General features: G+C 49.9%; 2 protein-coding genes across 12 annotated transcripts in view; one reads left to right on the top strand and one right to left on the bottom strand.

The window, feature by feature from the left end:
* The window catches only part of LOC144115527 (uncharacterized), a 339252-nt gene that overhangs the window by 252984 nt on the left and 58361 nt on the right, over positions 1-27907 (top strand). The window contains exon 4 of one of the 11 annotated variants that reach the window (XM_077649936.1): positions 3447-5144. The exons of the other annotated variants lie outside the window; for them this stretch is intronic. Coding sequence (XP_077506062.1) covers positions 3447-4247 — 801 coding nt within the window. The 3' untranslated portion in view covers positions 4248-5144. Of the gene's footprint in view, positions 1-3446; positions 5145-27907 lie in introns of those variants that run through there. 11 annotated transcript variants of the gene reach the window in all.
* LOC144099426 (uncharacterized) lies at positions 9781-26227 on the bottom strand. Its single transcript, XM_077632723.1, has 2 exons — positions 25610-26227; positions 9781-10233 (listed from the first exon to the last, which is right to left on the bottom strand). Exons 1-2 carry the CDS (start codon positions 25660-25662, stop codon positions 9939-9941), a joined length of 348 nt encoding a protein of 115 aa, XP_077488849.1. The 5' UTR covers positions 25663-26227; the 3' UTR covers positions 9781-9938.

Here is a 27907-nt window from a genome sequence, read left to right as displayed (position 1 = left end):
CTGTTGCTAGTACACTATGAAATGAATAATCGCTCGTTAAAATTACGGAAGAGCTGGCTTCCGCGGCACATTCCGCAGCGGGTTGGCTATAATTAAGTTGGCTTCACCAATGACAGCGATGTGGCGCGGGAGATGAGTACAAGAGACCGAAGGCCACCCACGAGCACAACCCACGTTCACCGTGTCACTCATTCCACAGCGCTAGCGCTTCCAGCAGGTGCCCAAGACCGCACAGCTGACCCGCCTGCGCGGGAAAAGTGACGCAGACGAGCGCCATCTGCAAGGCGCGGTTCGATATGTCGAATGACCAGCGAAATTTCAGTTCGATATACTGCCCGACTTGCGTATGCTTTTTTCGCAGGATTTTCAAGGGAATAATATGTGTTCGATATATCCAATAATTCGAAATATCCGGTTCTATATATCCGGGCTCGACTGTATCTCTTTTATTGGGAGATCTTATTCAGAAATACCTATTCATTCGTTATATGGGTCAGTTCAATATAAACCTATTTATTATAGCGAGGTTTGACTGTATAATTGTACAGGAAAAAAAATGTTGCAGTGTTAGCTCCAGAAACAATGTACTGCGAATGCGACGAAATTTAGCTCTTCCGAAAACTAGGCTTTAACTTTAAACCTGATATCATGCATCTCGTTTTCAAGTTCTAGCGGATACACCGTGTCTTTTAATTGGTGTGTATTGTCTTTTTGTGAAGGAAATCATAAATGTTCCAAAAATTCAGAAAATTACGCCAACCACTAAGCAGAAAGAAAGAAATGAAGCTGTTATCATGGTCCTTTTAGGGAAATTCTGACAAGAATCGTAAAGCGTAGGTAACTACGAAGCTGCGAAGGCATTGTTAATCGTGTAATCCTGACTGAAAGGGGTAAAAATGTACAGCCGAGTTATAGGTTTGCAATTTGGCTGCCACTGGGAAAGGGGTTCATTTTTTGGAAATCGTTCGGTTCTAGTCACGTGATAACCACGGTGACTGGTGGTGTAATCACGTCTGCGTAGGCGTGGCATCTCGGTCACGTGATAACATTCGGTCACGTGCCAAATAGCTCCACCCCGGCAGTTCTATATATAGGCGCGGAGGCAGCGCGCGCTGCTCGCTTGTTCCCGCTAGCTTCCGTGCGTGCGCGTGAAAGAACACTCAGGCGAGCTAGCTGAAAAACAGTGCAAGGGCGCGGACGAGCAAAGGACAAAAAAAGGAGCGCTGGTAAGAAATTTTACGTTTATTCCCCGTGCGCGAAATGTAGGGATTCACAAAAACAAAATAAACGTGAAGGTGAACTGCACAAGGGCCGACCAACCTGCAGTTTTGCTCCCAGCGCCCGTGGTGAGCGGTTTGCCATTGAGAAAACGTCTTATTATTGATAACTAATGAGGCCAAACACTAGCGACGCTCAGGCGGCCGCGATGGGAAGTATGCTCGAAGCGAACCAGAGGTGAGTTGGGGGTGATGGAGTGGGATGCAGGCGGTCAACGGGCAGAAATGAAGGCCTGGAAGGGGTGCAAGTCTAGAGGGAAGCGGCAAATACCCTTCAAAGGAAGCCTAATGGCGTCGAAAGGTTCTCATGACGTCGCGGTTGACTGGCAAGTGCCTCCGTGAAATAGGATTAACAGCGACGTCGCGACGAGTCCGCCACGGTGGCCTAGGGGTTATGGCGCTCGGCTGCTGACCGGAAAGGCGCGGGTTCGATCCCGGCTGCGGCGGTCGAATTTCGATGGAGGCGAATTCTAGAGGCCCGTGTGCTGTGCGATGTAAGTGCACGCCCCAGGTGGCCGAAATTTCCGGAGCCCTTCACTACGCCGCCCCCCATAGCCTGAGTCGCTTTGGGACGTTGAACCCAAATAAACAAAACTAAACTAAGCGATATCGCGACAATCGCTGTCCGCCACTGGCTACACGGCGCCTTACGAGAGGTATTTGTTGCTGCCTTCTTCACTTGTACTCTACTATAGATGTGGCGACATAAGAGGGCGCGTGCAGAAAAGACCACAGGAGAGAGGGAAAGAAGATACCAGAAGAAGAGGCAACACGAACCATAAGCGTACGCAACGAGCATGGACGAAAAAAAATGAAGGAAGCAAATAAGAGAGAGAAAGCTGGAAGGTAGGAGGAGTAAAAACCTGCGAGAGAAAATAAATATTCGCAACTTCAGCTAAACTTTCAGTTCATCTCCCGCATACTGGAGCGAAGGTGGAGAACTAGATCACTTGCTCGTTAATTAAATTAATAAACGAAGCGTATTTGCAGAAATGGGACGAATCTCCAGCTTAACTATTGAAGGAACGGAGTGCTTGCATAACGTTTTTCAAACAACTCATTTCGGCGGGGAACAATTACGCTACTGATCACAAAACCACCGCCACTTAGGAGAAGAGCGCCAAGGAGCGTGCCATCGAGTGAAACGAAATAGTAACAATTAGCGGTCTATTCCGCGCTACGCCTAGATTGCCGCACTGGAGGAATGCATGCATGTTCTGCCCGCGCTTCGCTGTCCGACATACCGCACGGCCCTTCCTTTCGACTTTTATTTTTTTCTGGAATTTCGGGGTAAAAATCGGTCGGTATTTTTTTTTAGTTCAAAGTCAGGTGCAAATTGGGTTATTCAGCAAAAATTTCCATAATTCTGGTTTTTCGGGCACTTTTTTAGCAGCAAAATACAGTTTGCGATAAGCGCTTGTTTTGTGCGGGACGCAAAATGCCGTTATTTTTTAAAATATTTCACAAACCACATAAAAATGACAGGTGTTGTTCAGAAAAAAAACTTCACCAAATTAATTTTTTCTAATCTATTACAGATATTTCATCGCGCAAACTGTCACGCTCCTAGTCAGCAGCTCGTATGCATAAAAGACCTGTTAATCTATTACAATTTTTTCACCGCGATTATATTAGATTTATAGCCGGCCAGTAGACTGTTAGGTGCTCAGTAGGCCCTCGGAAGTGTGACGCAACCCTAACCAGAATCTTCACACAAGAGCGTTTATCTGTAATTAAGCGAATCAGTCAGCTGTCATGTTTCGTTTTGCCCGCGCCTCACCTGTTTTCAATCTCGCTCTTGATGGCAGAGCTGCCGTTCGAGGGGTTAACCGAAGCAGAAACATGGGAGAAGATATTCAGTTATAAATTATTTACCGGGCGAAAGCTAACTGCTCGTGACGATCTATGCTTACTAATGTCTTGCGCATATCATTTAAAAAATGCGCGGAATAATACTGTTCGTGCACCCCTTCCATTTCGGTGCTAGAAGACGAAGAAGACCGAGGTAGGGTGAAGAGAAAGAAAACGAATAGAACAGGAGAAGGCGTTCGTTCAGACGCGAGCTTCAGGACGCCGAAGATGGAGCACACTGGACTGGACCCCACCATATGGGTTCAATCTGTCTGCGAAGGTCGCCAGCTTCCAGGAGCATACACCTTTTTTCTGCAGGGTGAGCTGCACCCGCACACCGGCATCGACAGCGGCCGCGGCAACCCGGGCCTCAGCTTCGACCGCGGCACTGCCGCATTCTGCAGCTCGGGACAGCCGCAGACGTTCATTGAGGTACCCAGGGGAACGCCTTCTCCAAGAATGAGCTCTGAACGCCGCGAGCCGCTTGTCCGTGACGGACACACTTGGAGGGCATCTGGCCGGTCTCTGCGGCTGGGGCCCTGTTTGCCAACGCCATCACCGGGTGTTCCTGGATGCTGGCCACCGCCGCCTACGGCGCCAGGGTTTCCGGAAGAACGAGCCTCCTGCGAGGACCTCAGGCATCGGCTTAACAACCGCCGAGCCAGGCCGCTTGACTTTCACTGTGGTCAAGGTAACACAGGCGGAAGCCCACAAGAAAATCGAAGTGGGTCAGATATTTCTCAGAGATCCTTTTGCCTGAGGTCAAGAGAGCTGAGCCGCGACACTGCGCCGTCACAAAACACTCGGAGAGCGAGGCCAGCGGAGAGTGTTGGGCAGGCCGATAATTTAGGACGCAAGCGAGCGCGCACCTCTGCACGCAGCGATTTCACTGATGGTGGAAGTTGCAGAAACGTTCAGATGTCCATGCCAAACGACGAGGCATGGTCTGTGGCCATTGCAGAGGCCGTGAGCCTCTGGCGAAAACAAGCGTCTTGTAAAGACTTTAGTGAGCAAGAGCCCAACGAGACGGCCAGTGGAAAGCAAGCATCAGGTCAAGGCGTCGCGCTAGCAGCGAAGGAAAAAAATCAGCAGCTGCCCTCGGCAGAAGCAGATTACTAGCTATAAAAGGACAGCTAGCATTTAGTCCGCTAAAACTAATACTAGGAGCAGTGTTGTACGCAAGATTAAACTGTGAGTATTCTTCCTGACAATGAAATCCCTGAAGATCCACCGCTATTTGCAACGAGGTCACATGTGGGGTATTTACAGAGAAGTCATCTGAGAGAGATTGTCAGGGACGCAAGTGCACAGGCTGTAAGACACCATTAATGTATGGTCATAACTGCCACGTGCCCAAGTTATGCCCTGCCATGTAACCATGGGTAGTGTCGAACCGAAGTCCCGTGATCGTGTGAAATGTGCCCCCTCTGCTACGCGCGCCGAAGAAAGCCAAAAGCGCAATAACCTCACCGAAAAAGATGGCATTTTCATCTCAGTGGGCGCTGACAACTGTCGGGCTGAGTGTTCCACCCCATACTCAGATTGGGACAAAGAAACGGAGTCCATCAAGTCGACACCATCCGAGAGTGATGACGAAGACACTGTATTGTACCAAACCTTTCATGCCCGGAACAGTTCGCGACAACACTGCCGTGCCGAGGGGCCGGCTGGTACTTCATCGAGTTCATACGAAGCAGGAAGCATCGCAGAGGGAAAAATTCCACTACCGGCAAGCACCCGTTCCAGAGAAGCCACCAGCGGGCCAAAGATGTGATGGAAGGAGTACTGTTTACACTTTCTGTCCTTGACTTTGTGCCCACGTACAGTGACGCGGAAACAAGAACCCTAGACAGTGGTTAATATTTTTACACGAAAGCTCCTTCGACAGATGTGAAAATCTAGGCATTCTTATGGTTCTGGCACATTCGCGATGAGGACATGGAGTGGAATCTGTGTACACGCTTTTCTGTGCAGTCGCTGTAATGACTTCTCTAGATTTGTGAAACGCTGTATTGTTTCGTGGGAGGGTTTCACTTGATGTCACTGTGACTTGATCATGTTCGAGATATTAAAGTGGGTGCACTGCATAGCCACTCTTTCTTCTGTATTGACATTATTACAGCACTTAGCAGTCACCTAGTACATGTGCTAGGGATAATATTCATGTGATGTGGCCACGTCAAAGAGCCCCAGGTGGTCGAAATTTGCGGAGCCCTTCACTACGGTGTCCCTCATAGCCCGAGTCGCTTTGGCACGTTAAACTCCCATAAACCAAACCAAACGCTGTGACGCGCGCTATCTATGCGAGGAGTCATGCATGAGCGCGCGACGATTTGACGCGCTTCTGGCGCGATCGTTTCGGATTCTGCGTTCTTTGTTCACGGCGATGGAATGTCAAGAAAACCCAGACTTGGACAGCAATCCCGATACGACTTATGAGCGCTGGGAGGCAACCCTTCATAGCCACAGTCCCCTCGACCAGAAATCTTTGGTTGAGAGGGGCTGGGTTTTGATGGCGACCAATGGGTTCTCCTACTGAAACCACCCAGTATTTATGCTCGTAATAAATGTTTTTCCTCCTTCTCATGGCCATGGAAATACAGCCGCAATAAAAGTGGTGGCTTCTTTTTTTGCGAAGGTTTTGTGGTCTGCGCAAGGAAAGGTTGATGGAAAATAGTTATTAGGTTTCATTCATCGCTCCATATTGGTAAAGCTCCTAGGGGTTGCTAATGGAATGCATGTTCGGGGTCGAGCCCACGAGCTAGCTAGGGATCTCTACCGTCGAGCCGCTATGTGGCCCCTATAATCCCATCGGACGTTCTTAAGGTCAAAGGACAACCCGACGGTCACTTAATGTCAAGGTCAACTAAAGGTCATCGGTCAAAGTTCGGGGGAGAGCGCATGCTAAAATTTGGGGAGGTCAAGCAGCATTATAGATTGAATCGTATACTGGTACTCCCGCCAGACACGCAATCAGACAGTCGCGTGGAGGGGACTGCAAACCTATACGTACCCGCACACGGTTATGGCGAACCACATGTTCCCTGAGGCCAGGAGCGATAGGTGTAATCTTTGTAGGGCGAGAGGGACCCTCGACTACGTAATAATGGAATGCCCGTACTCCGGGGGGGAAGGGGGGGGGGGCATAATATAGGCAGTAGAGAAACTTGGGAGACCTTGAAGCGCAGATCGAACCCTGAGCGCTGAAGAGGCCGCCGGGACCCAAGAGGCTCCCGGACAGAATCTAAAGCTGCACCCCCTGCCCCGCCGGCACTCGGGGTCGTTTCGGCTGCAGCCTTAGGCATTCGGTGGTGTCTCACACGATGTCTCGCGCTCGTGCGCCAGAAAGTACACCGTCCGCTGTTGTCAGGCGGGCTATGTGCGAGTCGTTTGGCCAGCCCTTCATCCGCGATTGCGTGTCCCGGCGCACTTTGTGCACGTGCGTGCTGCCCGGGAGCTCTCTCATATTCCGCTACGAGGTACGCCTCGCTGCCCATTCACTTCACCCTTCCCGTAGCCGTCCTGCGGCCCAAACTGCGCACAAACATTTTCCAACTCGTCCCACACTTCTCCAACACGCTCTTGCATTGCAAAGTCATTCGTACAAGCTCACCCATTCCCAACCCCACCCCGACCTCGCGGGAGAGGCGCTGGCCAGCAGTGGCTGGTGTACCGTTCCCTAGTACAGCGGCCGCCACCTATGAGGCCCTGGACTAGGGGATTCACCTGCGGGGCTAAACTGCCCATTAATACTGATACTAGTGCCATTACGACTACTACTCCTACCACCACTACTATAGCTTCCACTGGGCGAGCTGTCCGTCCGATGACGTCGTCTTGCGCCATCTCGACTCGTCCCGTAGATCGCGGCTGCACTCGCCCTGCTCTTTGAGGAACTCTCTTGCTGCGCGTCGCCCGTACCGAGCCGTCGACGACGCACTACGTGCGCCAACGTGGCGAGCATTGCGCCCTCGTTCCATGGCGCCCTCGATGACGGATACATTGCATGAAAAAGTGTGATAATTCGGTTAGCCTTTGTCCAACTACCGTTCAGCGGAACATTCTATATATTGAACGATGCGCCTGGTTCCTGCAAGTGACTTTTCTGCTGCGCTGGCTGTACGGCCTTGGACACCTGCTAGCCACGCGAAGACGCCGTACATTCGCGCGACGAGAGGTAGAGGGCATCTTGGAAATCCTGCAGCGCAACAAGCTAAAGAGACGAGGACAAGAAGAAACGAGTCTTCGTTTCCGGCGTGCTCATTTTCCACGTCACACCACTGTCATGCGGTGAAGCTTAACCTACCCTACCGGAAGCTGTCGGCGGCACTTGCCCGGCCTGCTTCGTCGCCGAAGGCGTCGCTGAAAACCAAATGCAGTATAATTCATTGACAGCGTATTGTATTCATAATGTACTGGTAACATGATTGGGCTCATCATGATATGCTCTGACTACTTCCAAAGCACCGTTGCGGCTTTGATGCGAAGCAGGCTAGGCATAGTGACCACCCAGCGAGCGGCGCGCCCTGCCAGTACGTCGGAGGGCGGCACGTCGCTGCAGGGTGCGCGCCATTAGCGCGGACGCGCTATATATATATATATATATATATATATATATATATATATATATATATATATATATATATATATATATATATATATATATATATATATATATATATATATAAGATTATCTACGGCCATCTTTTAGATATCGAATTATTTCGCGATCCCCTTCGAGTATGATATATCCTGGAGTGACTGTGAAGGTTAGGTGCGTACATGCCGCCAGTAACGCGTCCTTGTTCTCTGCTGCTTCTCCGGGACTGGACACCAGAAGTAATTCATGATGTTTGCTCGCCCTCTCATCAGTAGTCACTGGAAGCATGCGTGTATAGGTCCACGTAGCGGTACAGTTTCGAAGTTTCAAGGCCAATCTATAGACAAGAGTTGGTTCTCGCCGTGTCGTGCAATAATCATACGAGAGCAGTTTGAAGTCACGGTATAAATACAGCTTGTGTGGACTGCGCTGAGCTCCTGTTTTTGACGGCAATCGCGCGCGAAGCCAGTAATACACAAAAAGTAGACTAAATGATCCCGTTACACAAGAGGCTGTTTATAACATTGGCTCCATTGGAAACGAGCTCAGCTAGGCGTCCCGTTAAATTTCGCTGCCGGGCACAATGAAGCGTTCCTTTAGCGGCCCGAATGAGTTCCGTAAGAACGCGTGGTAGTGTAGTGAGTCAAATTAACGGTGAAATGTGTACAACGAACTAATGTAGCCACGAGGCGGTCGTCTTGTTGCTCATGTACTTTGCTACACTGTGATGGTGGTCGTGGCACCGGTTTTGTTAGCAAATAACAAAAATGAAAGGAAAAAAATGATGGATGCCAGCCGCAGACAATGTCATCCTCGGGCAGGGCAGCTTATTGACAGTCAGCGGAAAGTAAAAGGGACAATAATGATAGATGGGAAGGAGACTAACTAACTACAGTAAGAGTGGATAGTGCGGAGAAAGAAGGGGTCTGCATGAAACTACGTACACGCACAAGCAAGAATCAAAAGCTAGTAGCCATTAGCACGCAGGTGTCCTATCACAGCTCCTGGGCTGTACGCGAGGGTCCACCGCATAATTAATAGGTCCATTCGCCAGCATGAGTAGCCTCAGGAACAAATTTAATGTTCGGCTTCCGTGCTCCTAAGGCGCCTATTATTGAGACCAGTAGATGAAGCATGCATGTCCTTCATACCTGTGGCCATTTCAGGCGTTTGGCGTGCTAAAGTATTTTTTTTTTTCACGCAGCCGCGTCCCTCAAAATTCAGCTGCTGACTGTGTTCAAGCCACAGGTAAGCGCGTCGTGTCCTATCGCAGTGTATGCGCGGTTGCTTACTGTACTGAAGCAGACCGGGTAGGGCGCCCGACGGCTTTGATGTTCGCTGCCTGGGAGTTAGATTGTCGCGGTTAGTACAATCGGGATGAGACGCGGCCGTACCACATCCCGGGGGCACATGTTTGCGAGCGGAGCTTTGGATTGCACGTCATATGCTCAGTGGCCGATTTAGTTAGCTTGTCGCCAGTGAGTTCAAGACCAGTGGTTAATAATGTGGTACTGGTTGTGTGAAGGGCCGTTCGCTGCTCAAGCTGGGTAGACATGGTGTCGAGGCTTTTTTCGAGACTAGTCATTTTTTAACCGGGGATGGGCATGCTGGTCAAGGGCGATGAATGCCCAATGGGTTGCGCGGGGGGATGATGAAGTGGTGCTGGGTCTGCGCAAAGGAATGATGGTGCTTAAAGGACACCCCTTCACCCTTGGCATGTGCCATCACGTGATGAGCGGGGAAACCAGAACTTGTCTGTCGGGTGAGATACAGGAGAGAGCGGCGGCATTGCTTCACCAACTCACCCTTGCTGGTGATGGCTGAGTCCTAGGTAGAACCTGGGATGCGGGTCATCTCGGCGGCTCGCTTATGCTGATACGGCGCCGCCTTGGCCGGGACTGAGAGAGTGCTTGAAGACTGCGACGCGCGTCCGCCTCTTGGAGCAGCTGGGCTGGAGTAAGGCACGCTTGAACGGGACGGTGAGGCTGGCAGCGCTGGGGAGGCGGTTCATGGCGACGTGAGCCGCAGTTGCGGTGTGGTGTGCTTGGATGTGGCTCAACCCGGACCGCATGTTGAGTAGCGTGGCTCGTTTGGTGCCGCGCACGCCTCAGATCGATCGCAGTGCATTACTGAGCGCTCAAATAATGGAGCTTGCACCGGCGGATTGCTCTTCAATATAGCACAGTAAGGAACGACGGTTCCGTGAAAGGTCACCAGTGCGGCTTTAATCTTTCCCACCGGTGATGTAAAGTCCGGGAGTTCTGTTGGAGCACTGTCGGCATCGATGCCATGGACCACATCACTGCAGGAGTTGGCTGGTGTGGCCACATTGACAGAAACTTGTGGTATATTGCCGATGTTCTGGGTGTGCACTGTAGCGTCATCTTCAGTGCCAACTGGGGTGCCGAAGCAGAGAGACTGCCCGACTCCTCGGGCCCTGCAGTCTCGAACCGAGTTTCGGCGTATTCGGGATCCGTCAGGAAAGCAGAAGCACGAACGGCTGACCTGCACAGGACGTAGTGCGGTGAGGACGAAGCCACCTTGCGGGCGCAAAATGATTTCAGCAAAATTTGTAGGGCGCTCGGCTACTAATCCGGAGTACCCGGATTCGAACCCGACCGCGGCGGCCGCGTTTCGATGGAGGCGAAACGCAAAGGCGCCCGTGTGCTGTGCGATGCCAGTGCACGTTAAAGATCCAGTGCACGTTAGAGGAGCCCTCCACTACGGCAACTCTTCCTTTCTTCTTTCGGTCCCTCCTTTTTCCCTTCCCTTACGGCGCGGTTTGGATGTCCATCGAGATGTGAGACAGATACTGCGCCATTTCCTTTCCCCCAAAACCAATTTTTTTTTAAATTTGTATAGGCTACCTGGACTTGTAATGCTGGCGAAAATTATTATTATTAGCTGAAATATAACGCAGACAGCTTGAGAAAAAAAACCTGAAAGTTATGAAAAGGAGTGTTTTGCCAAGTATCCGGTCAAACATCATAACGAGGTCGTCCAAGGACAAACAAAATATTGGCCTTTGATGGCCAGGTATTGGCGTATTGTTCAGTGGCTTTACTCGGTGGAATTTCTTTTTAAACGAGAAAAAAAATTCTGATGTCGAGCGCCCACACTGGTGGTCATTCTTGTGCCGTACTGCAATCAATCAATCAATTACAGCGCACAAAACACAACGCGACTCTTGGAACGCGCGAGACGTCCATCCGCGGCCCAGCGCCTAACGCCACGGAAGAGCCACGTGGGCTGACCGACAACTTGCGGGGCTGCATTGCAGCGCCACCTCCTGTCCTCTTTCAACGACGCCGTACACAAAGCAACAGACTGGTTTTTGTTCGAAGCACTGTTTTAATGCGAACGCATTAAAGAAAAGCAGGCTGAGCTAGCTTCCTACAGTTGAGCTGGGTAGACCGGCAGCGACTGGGAAGGAAATAGAAACACTCGTTAATCAGTGCCCCGAGAGGGCATTATTAAATGTTATTAAAATTCATTTCATTACGCGATGAACTTTTACTACTGCCCTCTTGGGGCACATTTGAATAGCAGAATTTAAGTCCTGGCTCAGTGGATAAGGTGTTCGGCTGCTGAGTCGAGTACCCAGGTTTAAATCCAGCCACACGGCGGCCGTGTTTTGATAGAGGCGAAATGCAAAATGGCGCCCGTGTGCTGTGCGACGTCAGAGCACGTTAAAGATCCACACGTGGTCGAAATCTCAACTTCTTTCCAGTTCCATTCACACCACAAGTGGCGGCGTATGTGCTTGCTTCCTTGTTACCGAGGTATGTAGAAACGTGCTCAAAGCTACGTCGAAGGACACTTTTTCGTCCCCGATGCAACTGCTTTGAGCATGCATGCATGGTCGCCTTATGGTCAAAGCAAACCGACTCACGCTCTCGTTTCTACTAGTTGATACTAATCTTGACCCTGTGCGTACACCGTCAAGCACACCAAACGCACTGCCAAACGGTCAAACCATGCGCCCACGCTGCGAAAACCCAAACTACTGCACACGGCTCCTGAGAAGCGCAGAGCGTTCACAGCGGACTATGTGCACCGAGGAGGTTGGAGAACAGGGGAACTGCAGTGACCTCAGCAACTCTCGAGGCGGAGCATTGCACAGCAGGCAGAATATATATATATATATATATATATATATATATATATATATATATATATATATATATATATATATATATATATATATATATATATATATATATATATATATATATATACACACACACGCGCGCGCGCGCGTTTCGGCCACGGCGCGCTGGTGTTAAAACGTTTTCGCGCCGAAGCCGATGCCCACGAACTATACGGAGAAACCCTCCGTCAAAGCCCCGCGGGGGAAAGTCTTCCGCAAGTTTCATGCGGTGCTGGTCACGACAAACGGATACGCAACTGTTGCGCACCGTTACAAATCCGCATTGTTGGCGCAAAGTAGCCAGCGGGGTTAGTTGTGGGTTCAGTGTAGTCGAACCCCGATATATCGAACTCGATGCCGATCGCGAAAGAGTTCGATTTATCAATAATTCGATGTAATAAAATGGCAGCAGATAAGCTTATCGTAACCTGAAAGCAAGAATACATTGCAGCCACGCTAGTGACGCGCATCTTGAAGTGACGTGCCGCCCGCTGGCATGCTGTTAGCGCACCGCTTGCTAGGTATGCCTACCCTGATTCGCATCGGACCCGCAGCGGATGGTGCTTTGGAACTACAGCCACTGCCTGTCATAAGACGTCTCATCCTGTTGCTAGTACACTATTAAATGAATAATCGCTCGTTAAAATTACGGAAGAGCTGGCTTCCGCGGCACATTCCGCAGCGGGTTGGCTATAATTAAGTTGGCTTCACCAATGACAGCGATGTGGCGCGGGAGATGAGTACAAGAGACCGAAGGCCACCCACGAGCACAACCCACGTTCACCGTGTCACTCATTCCACAGCGCTAGCGCTTCCAGCAGGTGCCCAAGACCGCACAGCTGACCCGCCTGCGCGGGAAAAGTGACGCAGACGAGCGCCATCTGCAAGGCGCGGTTCGATATGTCGAATGACCAGCGAAATTTCAGTTCGATATACTGCCCGACTTGCGTATGCTTTTTTCGCAGGATTTTCAAGGGAATAATATGTGTTCGATATATCCAATAATTCGAAATATCCGGTTCTATATATCCGGGCTCGACCGTATCTCTTTTATTGGGAGATCCTATTCAGAAATAGCTATTCATTCGTTATATGGGTCAGTTCAATATAAACCGTTTCATTATAACGAGGTTTGACTGTATAATTGTACAGGAAAAAAAAAATGTTGCAGTGTTAGCTCCAGAAACAATGTACTGCGAATGCGACGAAATTTAGCTCTTCCGAAAACTAGGTTTTAACTTTAAACCTGATATCATGCATCTCGTTTTCAAGTTCTAGCGGATACACCTCGTCTTTTAATCGGTGTGTATTGTTTTTTTGTGAAGGAAATCATAAATGTTCCAAAAATTCAGAAAATTACGCCAACCACTAAGCAGAAAGAAAGAAATGAAGCTGTTGTCATGGTCCTTTTAGGAAAATTCAGATAGGAATCGTAAAGCGTAGGTAACTATGAAGCTGCGAAGGCATAGTTAATCGTGTAATCCTGACTGAAAGGGGTAAAAATGTACAGCCGAGTTGTAGGTTTGCAATTTGGCAATTTGGTTGGTTCTAGTCACGTGATAACCGCGGTGACTGGTGGTGTAATCACGTCCGCGTAGGCGTGGCATCTCGGTCACGTGATAACATTCGGTCACGTGCCAAATAGCTCGACCCCGGCAGTTCTATATATAGGCGCGGAGGCAGCGCGCGCTGCTCGCTTGTTCCCGCTAGCTTCCGTGCGTGCGCGTGAAAGAACACTTAGGCGAGCTAGCTGAAAAACAGTGCAAGGGCGCGGACGAGCAAAGGACAAAAAAAGGAGCGCTGGTAAGAAATTTTTTCTTAGAAAACATAGCACAAAAAAGGACACGGACGACACAGAAGTGGACAGGACAGGCGCTAACTTACAACTTTATATTTCGAAAAGCCACCACGTCTAATATATAGGAGCCGATCACCACAATCAAGCGATGAGCATGCGCAAAGAAGAGCACAATCAGGATTACAGCGTGTGAAAAATAAGCAAAAAATTTTTACGATAAAATAACAAAATGAAAGCACGGTGCCGGGGGAACACTGAAAGATAAGAGACAACGTGTACTGAAACTTACTGAAAAAGCGCTTTACAAGCTTGTCAAGGTTAAGAACCAAACAAATAACGCGGCAAAAAAAGGGAGATAAACAGATCAACTAAAAGATAAAGTTGCAAGTTAGCGCCTGTCCTGTCCACTTCTGTGTCGTCCGTGTCTTTTTTTGCGCTATGTTTTCTAAGAACTGTTACCAACTAGCCCAAACCAAGCTACTGTTACATCAAATTTCTCCTACATTGGGCTCTTTTCTATCCTCACCTGCCACCATTCATCCTGTGATCACCTGTGTCAACCTCATCGCCACAACTACAAGTCAGTCAAGGGTACTGGCGTTTTGCTTGAAACGTCGACTTATCCCTTGGGAGGTGCAAGCCTTATTAGGAGCCGTACCACCATCATGGGGACATGCACGAAGAATTTGCAAGATTCTGAAAAGTGAGTACTGGAGACAAGTTCGACTATACCATGATTGGCTTCGAGTCCTCGTTTTGGAGCAGCCTACTAGAAATCCCACAAAACTAGCGGAATTTAAGAAGCTAGCAGTGCAGACGACTGAGTTCCTGTGGCAGCGAGCGCGTCTTGGCCTGCCACAAACAAGGAAGTCATTGAAAGGAACAGGTGAAGACGTCACCGTTCTGGGAGACGCTGTCATTTCCCCTGAAATAAGGAATATTTTAGAGAAAGGACCGAAGTTTGCGTACCAGCCCCCTGTGCAAAGGCAAGCATTAATCGCGTGTGTTCGTCAAACGGCGGCTAGAGCAACGGAAAAGGACAGAGAGCGTCTGATTGAAGATGGAATAGCCTGCCTCAAGAGTAATCAAAGGCACCTGATCAACAAAAAACCGCCGTTTCAAAAAGTGACTGCTTATCTGCATCAACAGAATCTGGTTGCTTTGCAGTGCGACAAAGAAGGTGGCTTTGCCATCTTACCAGCAGCGATGTTTAAAGAAAAAGCCCTCTCCGCCATCCAAAACAACTTCAACCAAGTCAAGTTTGACCCGAAGCGGTGCCGTCGTTCTGGAATTCATCTTCTGGGAGAACTAGGTCTCGACACTCTTCGTAAAGCAGTGGAAAAGACCAAAAATGGATGCTTAGATGTATTTTACACTGCGAAAACGCACAAGCCTGCATGTCCGTTTAGGGTCATAGTGTCCGAGAACGGCACCTGGCAAAAGCTTGTTAGCTCCTACCTTCAACGGCACCTTAACACCTTGAAGACTGAGGATCCGTTCCTCATCCGAAGCTCTAAAGAATTGGTCGTCAACCTCGAGCAGGGTCCTTTTTGCGACGTGAATGGTTTTTCAATAGACATAGACGACCTTTATTATTCAGTACCTCATGGAGAGTTGCTCTCGGTGCTCCGAGAAACAATATGTGAAAGCGGGGAAATAGCCTTCCAGAACGGCGCGGGAACCAGCAGCGATTCCTTCCTGTCTTTGCTGGAATTCTACCTTGCGTCCACAGCTATCTTTTCAGAAGGACATTTCTATATTCAAAAAAGAGGAATTTGTATAGGTTCCTCTGTTGCGCCTGTGTTATGTGACCTATTTTTATCCGCGATTGACAAACGCATTCAAGCTAATCTTTCTGACCTTCCTGTTTTAAAAGTGTTCAGATACGTTGATGATTTCCTTATTATTTTTAGAAAATGTCATGGAAGAAAATGCGATGTTGACAAGGAAGTGTTGAGAATTTTTTCGGAGCACGGTGCCGGGTTAAATTTCACGTGGGAATCACCTACAGATGGCCGCGTTCAGTTCTTAGATATTGAATTAGATTTCACCAACCTTAATATCTGCTGGATGTACCATCCACGAACCAAAAAACGTCTGTTACGCTTTGACAGCGCGCACTCTAAAGTTGTTAAGCGGGGTATCGTGTCTTCATGTCTCCACGGAGCAGCTACAAAATCCTGCACGCACCGTATGGCCGCCAGCATCCATGAGCAATTCAGGCGCCTGCAGGAGGCTGGATTCCCCGTAGTCCTTCTACTGGCAGTGTGTGAAAGCCTTCTGCAAAAGCTGAAAGCCCCCAAGGTTTCTTGTAGTGAGCAGGGGAGTGAAGAGATAAAAGGCAAGACTCCTGTCCAGGTAATACCATATTATCATAGGTTTTCACATAATTTCAAGAAGCTGGCAGCGCGTTATAATGTACAAGTAGTTTTCTCTGCCCCATGTAAGCTTTCCAAGGTCTGCACTAAGAAAATGGTAAAACGAGATGACTGCACGACGAAACATCAAAGTTTACAGAATGTAAGGCGAACGTTGTGTACAGAATTCCTATCAGTTGCGGGCGTCATTACATTGGGCAGACAGGAAGATGCTTCAATGACAGGGCCAGAGAACATAGATTATGCGTACGCAACAAATCAGGAAGTAACCTGGCCGACCATTGCAAAGCATGTGACACAGAGCAAAAGAGTGGATGCTATCCAAAAATAGAGAAAACAGAATTCTTAACATCAGCTAAAGGAAAAACGAAGCGTGAAGTCATGGAGGCGTATTTTATAAGAAAGGCTGGGAAAAAGTGCGTCAGCGCACCTTCTATTCAATTACTGGACAGTGAAGTTGAATTCCTTGATGGCTATCTGTAGGTGTGAACCATGTGTCAAGAATGTTTATGTTGTTGTGAACTGGAACGGTTCCGTTTTTCCTTTGGGTTTTCCTGCTGCTTCTATTCCTTGGCATTTTATTGACTTTTACTTCAGTTGTTATTTCCTTTCTCATATTTGCATCCCCCCCTCGCTGTTTTAGCGTGGAGCCCTCTACACTCGTGTTTTATACTTCTGGTTTTATCCTTTTTCTGTTTAGGTCTTTCTGTATTTTTTCATAAACATATTTTTCATTGTTTCCTAGTTTCAAACTTTTTCAATTTTTTAATTTGATTATGTATAGTATCACAGCCCTTATCTGTTTTTGGCCTAAATTTCTGCTCTTTTACTTCCATTGCCATGCCCACAAATGTAGTTTCCCCTTTGTCATTCTGTCTTTCTTCACCACGTTCTTGTCTCAGTGTGGAGCCTTGTACACTCCCCTCATCTTTTAGTCGATCTGTTTATCTCCCTTTTTTGCCGCGTTATTTGTTTGGTTCTTAATTTGACAAGCTTGTAAAGCGCTTTTTCAGTAAGTTTCAGTACACGTTGTCTCTTATCTTTCAGTGTTCCCCCGGCACCGTGCTTTCATTTTGTTATTTTATCGTAAAAATGTTTTGCTTAGTTTTTCACACGCTGTAATCCTGATTGTGCTCTTCTTTGCGCATGCTCATCGCTTGATTGTGGTGATCGGCTCCTATATATTAGACGTGGTGGCTTTTCGAAATATAAAGTTGCAAGTTAGCGCCTGTCCTGTCCACTTCTGTGTCGTCCGTGTCCTTTTTTGCGCTATGTTTTCTAAGAACAGTTATCAACTAGCCCAAACCAAGCTACTCTTACAAGAAATTTTGCGTTTATTCCCCGTGCGCGAAATGTCGGGATTCACAAAAACAAAATAAACGTGAAGGTGAACTGCACAAGGGCCGATCAACCTGCAGTTTTGCTCCCAGCGCCCGTGGTGAGCGGTTTGCCATTGAGAAAACGTCTTATTATTGATAACTAATGAGGCCAAACACTAGCGACGCTCAGGCGGCCGCGATGTGAAGTATGCTCGAAGCGAACCAGAGGTGAGTTGGGGGTGATGGAGTGGGATGCAGGCGGTCAACGGGCAGAAATGAAGGCCTGAGGAAGGGGTGCAAGTCTAGACGGCAGCGGCAAATACCCTTCAAAGGAAGCCTAATGGCGTCGACAGGTTCTCATGACGTCGCGGTTCACTGGCAAGTGCCTCCGTGAAATAGGATTAACAGCGACGTCGCGACGGGTCCGCCACGGTGGCCTAGGGGTTATGGTGCTCGGCTGCTGACCGGAAAGACGCGGGTTCGATCCCGGCTGCGGCGGTCGAATTTCGATGGAGGCGAATTCTAGAGGCCCGTGTGCTGTGCGATGTAAGTGCACGCCCCAGGTGGCCGAAATTTCCGGAGCCCTTCACTACACCGTCCCCCATAGCCTGAGTCGCTTTGGGACGTTAAACCCAAATAAACAAAACTAAACTAAGCGATATCGCGACAATCGCTGTCCGCCACTGGCTACACGGCGCCTTACGAGAGGTATTTGTTGCTGCCTTCTTTACTTGTACTCTACTATAGATGTGGCGACATAAGAGGGCGCGTGCAGAAAAGACCACAGGAGAGAGGGAAAGAAGATACCAGAAGAAGAGGCAACACGAACCATAAGCGTACGCAACGAGCATGGACGAAAAAAAATGAAGGAAGCAAATAAGAGAGAGAAAGCTGGAAGGTAGGAGGAGTAAAAACCTGCGAGAGAAAATGAATATTCGCAACTTCAGCTGAACTTTCAGTTCATCTCCCGCATACTGGAGCGAAGGTGGAGAACTAGATCACTTGCTCGTTAATTAAATTCATAAACGAAGCGTATTTGCAGAAATGGGACGAATCTCCAGCTTAATTATTGAAGGAACGGAGTGCTTGCATAACGTTTTTCAAACAACTCATTTCGGCGGGGAAGAATTACGCTACTGATCACAAAACCACCGCCACTTCGGAGAGGAGCGCCAAGGAGCGTGCCATCGAGTGAAACGAAATAGTAACAATTAGCGGTCTATTCCGCGCTACGCCTAGATTGCCGCACTGGAGGAATGCATGCATGTTCTGCCCGCGCTTCGCTGTCAGGCATACCGCACGGCCCTTCCTTTCGACTTTTATTTTTTTTCTGCAATTTGGGGGTAAAAATCGGTCGGTATTTTTTTTTAGTTCAAAGTCAGGTGCAAATTGGGTTATTCAGCAAAAATTTCCATAATTCTGGTTTTTCGGGCACTTTTTTAGCAGCAAAATACAGTTTGCGATAAGCGCTTGTTTTGTGCGGGACGCAAAATGCCGTTATTTTTTAAATATTTCACAAACCACATAAAAATGACAGGTTGTTCAGAAAAAAACTTCACCAAATAATTTTTTCTCATCTATTACAGATATTTCATCGCGCAAACTGTCACGCTCCTAGTCAGCAGCTCGTATGCATAAAAGACCTGTTAATCTATTACAATTTTTTCACCGCGATTATATTAGATTTATAGCCGGCCAGTAGACTGTTAGGTGCTCAGTAGGCCCTCGGAAGTGTGACGCAACCCTAACCAGAATCTTCACACAAGAGCGCTTATCTGTAATTAAGCGAATCAGTCAGCTGTCATGTTTCGTTTTGCCCGCGCCTCACCTGTTTTCAATCTCGCTCTTGATGGCAGAGCTGCCGTTCGAGGGGTTAACCGAAGCAGAAACATGGGAGAAGATATTCAGTTATAAATTATTTACCGGGCGAAAGCTAACTGCTCGTGACGATCTATGTTTACTAATGTCTTGCGCATATCATTAAAAAAATGCACGGAATAATAGTGTTCGTGCACCCCTTCCAATTCGGTGCTAGAAGACGAAGAAGACCGAGGTAGGGTGAAGAGAAAGAAGACGAATAGAACAGGAGAAGGCGTTCGTTCAGACGCGAGCTTCAGGACGCCGAAGATGGAGCACACTGGACTGGACCCCACCATATGGGTTCAATCTGTCTGCGAAGGTCGCCAGCTTCCAGGAGCATACACCTTTTTTCTGCAGGGTGAGCTGCACCCCAACACCGGCATCGACAGCGGCCGCGGCAACCCGGGCCTCAGCTTCGACCGCGGCACTGCCGCATTCTGCAGCTCGGGACAGTCGCAGACGTTCATTGAGGTGCCCAGGAGAACGCCTTCTCCAAGAATGAGCTCTGAACGCCGCGAGCCGCTTGTCCGTGACGGACACACTTGGAGGGCATCTGGCCGGTCTCTGCGGCTGGGGCCCTGCTTGCCAACGCCATCACCGGGTGTTCCTGGATGCTGGCCACCGCCGCCTACGGCGCCAGGGTTTCCGGAAGAACGAGCCTCCTGCGAGGACCTCAGGCATCGGCTTAACAACCGCCGAGCCAGGCCGCTTGACTTTCACTGTGGTCAAGGTAACACAGGCGGAAGCCCACAAGAAAATCGCAGTGGGTCTGATATTTCTCAGAGATCCTTTTGCCTGAGGTCAAGAGAGCTGAGCCGCGACACTGCGCCGTCACAAAACACTCGGAGAGCGAGGCCAGCGGAGAGTTTTGGGCAGCCCGATGATTTAGGACGCAAGCGAGCGCGCACCTCTGCAGGTCGCGATTTCACTGATGGCGGAAGTTGCAGAAACGTTCAGATGTCCATGCCAAACGACGAGGCATGGTCTGTGGCCATTGCAGAGGCCGTGAGCCTCTGGCGAAAACAAGCGTCTTGTAAAGACTTTAGTGAGCAAGAGCCCGAGACGGCCAGTGGAAAGCAAGCATCAGGTCAAGACGTCGCGATAGCAGCGAAGGAAAAAAATCAGCAGCTGCCCACGGCCGAAGCGGACTACTAGCTCTAAAAGGACAGCTAGCATTTAGTCCGCTAAAACAAACCAGGAGCAGTGTTCTACGCATGATTAAACTGTGAGTATTCTTCCTGACAATGAAATCCCTGAAGATCCACCGCTATTTGCAACGAGGTCACATGTGGGGAAATTTACAGAGAAGTCATCTGAGAGAGATTGTCAGGGACGCAACTACACAGGCTGCAAGACACCATTAATGTATGGTCATAACTGCCACGTGCCCAAGTTATGCCCTGCCATGTAACCGTGGGTAGTGTCGAACCGAAGTCCCGTGATCGTGTGAAATGTGCCCCCTCTGCTACGCGCGCCGAAGAATGCCAACAGCGCAATAACCTCACCGAAAAAGATGGCATTTTCATCTCAGTGGGCGCTGACAACTGTCGGGCTGAGTGTTCCACCCCATACTCAGATTGGGACAAAGAAACGGAGTCCATCAAGTCGACACCATCCGAGAGTGATGGCGAAGACCCTGTATTGTACCAAACCTTAAATGCCCGGAACAGTTCGCGACAACACTACCGTGCCGAGAAGCCGGCTGGTACTTCATCGAGTTCATACGAAGCAGGAAGCATCGCAGAGGGAAAAATTCCACTAAAGGCAAGCACCCGTTCCAGAGAAGCCACCAGCGGGCCAAAGATGTGATGGAAGGAGTACTGTTTACGCTTTCTGTCCTTGACTTTGTGCCCACGTACAATGACGCGGAAACAAGAAGCCTAGACAGTGGTTAATATTTTTACACGAAAGCTCCTCGACAGATGTGAAAATCTAGGCATTCTTATGGTTCTGGCACATCCGCGATGAGGACATGGAGTGGAATCTGTGTACACGCTTTTCTGTGCAGTCGCTGTAATGACTTCTCTAGATTTGTGAAATGCTGTATTGTTTCGTGGGAGGGTTTCACTTGATGTCACTGTGACTTGATCATGTTCGAGATATTAAAGTGGGTGCACTGCACTGCCACTCTTTCTTCTGTATTGACATTATTACAGCACTTAGCGGTCACCTAGTACATGTGCTAGGGATAATATTCATGTGATGTGGCCACGTCAAAGAGCCCCAGGTGGTCGAAATTTGCGGAGCCCTTCACTACGGCGTCCCTCATAGCCCGAGTCGCTTTGGGACGTTAAACTCCCATAAACCAAACCAAACGCTGTGACGCGCGCTATCTATGCGAGGAGTCATGCGTGAGCGCGCGAGGATTTGACGCGCTTCTGGCGCGATCGTTTCGGATTCTGCGTTCTTTGTTCACGGCGATGGAATGTCAAGAAAACCCAGACTTGGACAGCAATCCCGATCCGACTTATGAGCGCTGGGAGGCAACCCTTCATAGCCACAGTCCCCTCGACCAGAAATCTTTGGTTGAGAGGGGCTGGGTTTTGATGGCGACCAATGGGTTCTCCTACTGAAACCACCCAGTATTTATGCTCGTAATAAATGTTTTTCCTCCTTCTCACGGCGATGGAAATACAGCCGCAATAAAAGTGGTGGCTTCTTTTTTTGCGAAGGTTTTGTGGTCTGCGCAAGGAAAGGGTGATGGAAAATAGTTATTAGGTTTCATTCATCGCTCCATATTGGTAAAGCTCCTAGGGGTTGCTAATGTAATGCATTTTCGGGGTCGAGCCCAGGAGCTGGCTAGGGATCTCTACCGTCGAGCCGCTTGTGGCCCCTATCATCCCATCGGACGTTCTTAAGGTCAAAGGACAACCCGACGGTCACTTAATGTCAAGGTCAACTAAAGGTCATCGGTCAAAGTTCGGGGGAGAGCGCATGCTAAAATTTGGGGAGGTCAAGCAGCATTATAGATTGAATCGTATACTGGTTCTCCCGCCAGACACGCAATGAGACAGTCGCGTGGAGGGGACTGCAAACCTATACGTACCCGCACACGGTTATGGCGAACCGCATGTTCCCTGAGGCCAGGAGCGATAGGTGTAATCTTTGTGGGGCGAGAGGGACCCTCGACTACGTAATAATGGAATGCCCGTACTCGGGGGGGGGGGGGGGGGGGGGGGGCATAATATAGGCAGTAGAGAAACCTGGGAGACCTTGAAGCGCAGATCGAACCCTGAGCGCTGAAGAGCTGCACCCCCTGCCCCGCCGGCACTCGGGGTCGTTTCGGCTGCAGCCTTAGCCATTCGGTGGTGTCTCACACGATGTCTCGCGCTCGTGCGCCAGAAAGTGCACCGTCCGCTGTTGTCAGGCGGGCTATGTGCGAGTCGTTTTGCCAGCCCTTCATCCGCGATTGCGTGTCCCGGCGCACTTTGTGCACGTGCGTGCTGCCCGGGAGCTCTCTCATATTCCGCTACGAGGTACGCCTCGCTGCCCATTCACTTCACCCTTCCCGTAGCCGTCCTGCGGCCCAAACTGCGCACAAACATTTTCCAACTCGTCCCACACTTCTCCAACACGCTCTTGCATTGCAAAGTCATTCGTACAAGCTCACCCATTCCCAACCCCACCCCGACCTCGCGGGAGAGGCGCTGGCCAGCAGTGGCTGGTGGACCGTTCCCTAGTACACCGGCCGCCACCTATGAGGCCCCGGACTAGGGGATTCACCTGCGGGGCTAAAGTGTCCATTAATACTGATACTAGTGCCATTACGACTACTACTCCTACCACCACTACTATCGCTTCCACTGGGCGAGCTGTCCGTCCGATGACGTCGTCTTGCGCCATCTCGGCTCGTCCCGTAGATCGCGGCTGCACTCGCCCTGCTCTTTGAGGAACTCTTGCTGCGCGTCGCCCGTACCGAGCCGTTGACGACGCACTACGTGCGCCGACGTGGCGAGCATAGCGCCCTCGTTCCATGCCGCCGTCGATGACGGATACATTGCATGAAAAAGTATGATAATTCGGTTAACCTTTGTTCAACTACCGTTCAGCGGAACATTCTATATATTCAACGATGCGCCTGGTTCCTGCAAGTGACTTTTCTGCTGCGCTGCTGGCTGTACGGCCTTGGGCAGCTGCTGGCCACGGCCTTGGGCAGCTGCTGGCCACGGCCTTGGGCAGCTGCTGGCCACGCGAAGACGCCGTACATTCGCGCGACGAGAGGTAGAGGACATCTTGGAAATCCTGCAGCGCAACAAGCTAAAAAGACGAGGACAAGAAGAAGCGAGTCTTCGTTTCGGGCGTGCTCATTTTCCACGTGACATCACTGTCATGCGGTGAAGCTTAACCTACCCTACCGGAAGCTGTCGGCGGCACTTGCCCGGCCTGCTTCGTCGCAGAAGGCGTCGCTGAAAACGAAACGCAGCATAATTCATTGACAGCGTATTGTATTCATAATGTACTGGTAACATGATTGGGCTCATCATGATTTGCTCTGACTAGTTCCAAAGCACCGTTGCGGCTTTGATGCGAAGCAGGCTAGGCATAGTGACCACCCAGCGAGCGGCGCGCCCTGCCAGTACGTCGGAGGGCGGCACGTCGCTGCAGAGTGCGCGCCATTAGCGCGGACGCATCATCGTACTCTTGCATCTAGGCTATATATATAAGCTTATCTACGGCCATCTTTTAGATATCGAATTATTTCGCGATGCCCTTCGAGTATGATATATCCTGGAGTGACTGTGAAGGTTAGGTGCGTACATGCCGCCAGTAACGCGTCCTTGTTCTCTGCTGCTTCTCCGGGACTGGACACCAGACGTAATTCATGATGTTTGCTCGCCCTCTCATCAGTAGTCACTGGAAGCATGGGTGTATAGGTCCACGTAGCGGTACAGTTTCGAAGTTTCAAGGCCAATCTATAGACAAGAGTTGGTTCTCGCCGTGTCGCGCAATAATCATACGAGAGCAGTTTGAAGTCACGGTATAAATACAGCTTGTGTGGACTGCGCTGAGCTCCTGTTTTTGCCGGCAATCGCGCGAGAAGCCAGTAATGCACAAAAAGTAGACTAAATGATCCCGTTACACAAGAGGCTGTTTATAACATTGGCTCCATTGGAAACGAGCTCAGCTAGGCGTCCCGTTAAATTTCGCTGCCGGGCACAATGAAGCGTTCCTTTAGCGGCCCGAATGAGTTCCGTAAGAACGCGCGGTAGTGTAGTGAGTCAAATTACCGGTGAAATGTGTACAACGAACTAATGTAGCCACGAGGCGGTCGTCTTGTTGGTCATGTACTTTGCTGCACTGTGATGGTGGTCGTGGCACCGGTTTTGTTAGGAAATAACAAAAATGAAAGGAAAAAAGTGATGGATGCCAGCCGCAGGCACTTCCATCCTCGGGCAGCTGATTGACAGTCAGCGGAAAGTAAAAGGGACAATAATGATAGATGGGAAGGAGAAAAACTACAGTAAGAGTGGATAGTGCGGAGAAAGAAGGGGTCTGCATGAAACTGCGTACACGCACAAGCAAGAATCAAAAGCTAGTAGCCATTAGCACGCAGGTGTCCTATCACAGCTCCTGGGCTGTACGCGAGGGTCCACCGCATAATTAATAGGTCCATTCGCCAGCATGAGTAGCCTCCGGAACAAATTTAATGTTCGGCTTCCGTGCTCCTAAGGCGCCTGTTATTGAGACCAGTAGATGAAGCATGCATGTCCTTCATACCTGTGGCCATTTCAGGCGTTTGGCGTGCTAAAGTATTTTTTTTTTCGCGCAGCCGCATCCCTCACAATTTAGCTGCTGACTGTGTTCAAGCCACAGGTAAGCGCGTCGTGTCCTATCGCAGTGTATGCGCGGTTGCTTACTGTACTGAAGCAGACCGGGTAGGGCGCCCGACGGCTTTGATGTTCGCTGCCTGGGAGTTAGATTGTCGCGGTTAGTACAATCGGGATGAGACGCGGCCGTACTACATCCCGGGGGCACATGTTTGCGAGCGGAGCTTTGGGTTGCACGTCATATGCTCAGTGGCCGATTTAGTTAGCTTGTCGCCAGTGAGTTCAAGACCAGTGGTCAATAATGTGGTACTGGTTGTGTGAAGGGCCGTTCGCTGCTCAATCTGGGTAGTCATGGTGTCGAGGCTTTGCTCGAGACTAGTCATTTTTTAACCGGGGATGGGCATGCTGGTCAAGGGCGATGAATGCCCAATGGGTTGGGGGGGGGGGGGGGATGAGGAAGTGGTGGTGGGTCTGCACAAAGGAATGATGGTGCTTAAAGGACACCCCTTCACCCTTGACATGTGCCATCACGTGATGAGCGGGGAAACCAGAACTTGTCTGTAGGGTGGGATACTGGAGAGAGCGGCGGGATTGGTTCACCAACTCACCCTTGCTGGTGATGGCTGAGTCCCTTATAGGTAGAACCTGGGTTGCGGGTCATCTCGGCGGCTCGCTTATGCTGATACGGCGCCGCCTTGGCCGGGACTGAGAGAGTGCTTGAAGACTGCGACCCGCGTCCGCCTCTTGGAGCAGCTGGGCTGGAGTAAGGCACGCTGGAACGGGACGGTGAGGCTGGCAGCGCTGGGGAGGCGGTTCATGGCGACGTGAGCCGCAGTGGCGGTGTGGTGTGCTTGGATGTGGCTCAACCCGCACCGCATGTTGAGTAGCGTGGCTCGTTTGGTGCCGCGCACGCCTCAGATCGATCGCAGTGCATTACTGAGCGCTCAAATAATGGAGCTTGCACCGGCGGATTGCTCTTCAATGTAACACAGTAAGGAACGACGGTTCCGTGAAAGGTCACCAGTGCGGCTTTAATCTTTCCCACCGATGATGTAAAGTCCGGGAGTTCTGTTGGAGCACTGTCGGCATCGATGCCATGGACCACATCACTGCAGGAGTTGGCTGGTGTGGCCACATTGACAGAAACTTGTGGTATATTGCCGATGTTCTGGGTGTGCACTGTAGCGTCATCTTCAGTGCCAACTGGGGTGCCGAAGCAGAGAGACTGCCCGACTCCTCAGGCCCTGCAGTCTCGAACCGAGTTTCGGCGTATTCGGGATCCGTCAGGAAAGCAGAAGCACGAACGGCTGACCTGCACAGGACGTAGTGCGGTGAGGACGAAGCCACCTTGTGGACGCAAAATGATTTCAGCAAAATTTGTAGGGCGCTCGGCTACTAATCCGAAGTACCCGGGTTCGAACCCGACCGCGGCGGCCGCGTTTCGATGGAGGCGAAACGCAAAGGCGCCCGTGTGCTGTGCGATGCCAGTGCACGTTAAAGATCCAGTGCACGTTAAAAGAGCCCTCCACTACGGCAACTCTTCCTTTCTTCTTTCGGTCCCTCCTTTTTCCCTTCCCTTACGGCGCGGTTCGGGTGTCCATCGAGATGTGAGACAGATACTGCGCCATTTCCTTTCCCCCAAATCCAATTTTTTTTTTATTTGTATAGGCTACCTGGACTTGTAATGCTGGCGAAAATTATTATTAGCTGAAATATAACGCAGACAGCTTGAGAAAAAAAACCTGTAAGTTATGAAAAAGAGTGTTTTGCCAAGTATCCGGTCAAACTTCATAACGAGGTCGTCCAAGGACAAATAAAATATTGGACTTTGATGGCCAGGTATTGGCGTATTGTTCAGTGGCTTTACTCGGTGGAATTTGTTTTTAAACGAGAAAAAAAAATTCTGATGTCGAGCGCCCACACTGGTGGTCATTCTTGTGCCGTACTGCCACTTCACTGCACAGCCCGTCTGCGGAGTTTCTAAAAAGCCCAGTCTGTCGCGTACTTGAGAGTCCAGGCGTTCATGCTCCCCCTTCAAGACCGTAGCCGGCTGCAAAGCTTCTCGCCACTTGGGTGTGAGTGCTTGCACGACCTGCGGTGTTCTCACGTCGTCAAGCGTAGCTGACTGCGGGGTGAGCGCTGCTCACGTGGCCCCTTGAATAGACTTCGGCCTCTGGCCATCGTTGTAATTCGCGTAGCAGCCCATTATTCCGTTCAAAGAGAGCGCAACGAGGGTTCTCTCGAGCACAACAGTATACAGCGCGACGCCCAGTCACAGTAAGTTGCTAAAATCATTACTTAGGCAGATCGAATAGAGAAACCTTCTGTGAGCAGGCGCCGTTTCTTTTTGTTCTGGGATTCCACGCGGAACATTATTAACTATTCGTCCTGTAGACTGAACTGCGTGTCTGTGCGCGTGTGCGTGCGTGTGCGCGCATGTATATGTGAGTGAGTGAGTGAAAGTGAGTGACTGAGTGAGAGTGAGTGTGTGAGTGAAAATGAGTGAGTGCAAGTGGGTGTGTGTGAATGAAAGAGAGTGTGAGTGAGGGTAAGTGAGTGAGTGTGAGTGAAAGTGAGTGAGTGAGTGTGAGTGAGGGAAAGTGAGTGAGTGAGTGTGCATGAGTGAGTGTGAGTGAAAGTGAGTGAGTGAGTGAAAGTGAATGAGAGTGAGATCGAGTGAGTGAAAGTGAATGAGAGAGTGAGAGCGAGTGAGTGAAAGTGAATCTGTGAGTGAGAGTGAGTAAGAGTGAGTGTGTGTGAGTGAAAGTGAGTGAGTGCAAGTGGGTGTGTGTGAATGAAAGAGAGTGTGAGTGAGGGAAAGTGAGTGAGTGTGTGTGTGTGTGTGAGTGAAAGTGAATGAGAGAGTGAGAGCGAGTGAGTGAAAGTGAATGTGAGAGTGAGTGAGT

The sequence above is a fragment of the Amblyomma americanum genome, chromosome 1 (assembly GCF_052857255.1).
Source record: "Amblyomma americanum isolate KBUSLIRL-KWMA chromosome 1, ASM5285725v1, whole genome shotgun sequence".
Taxonomy (NCBI): domain Eukaryota; kingdom Metazoa; phylum Arthropoda; class Arachnida; order Ixodida; family Ixodidae; genus Amblyomma; species Amblyomma americanum.
Note: the sequence above shows the minus strand (reverse complement) of the source record. Positions and strands in the feature narration are given on the sequence as shown.

Coding starts and splice junctions, on each gene's coding strand:
- LOC144099426 (XM_077632723.1), bottom strand. CDS start 25,662: ATGACCCGCAACCCAGGTTCTACCTATAAGGGACTCAGCCATCACCAG. Junction 10,234..25,609: donor CTCAGCCATCACCAGCAAGG/GTGAGTTGGTGA, acceptor CGTCCTGTGCAG/GTCAGCCGTTCGTGCTTCTG.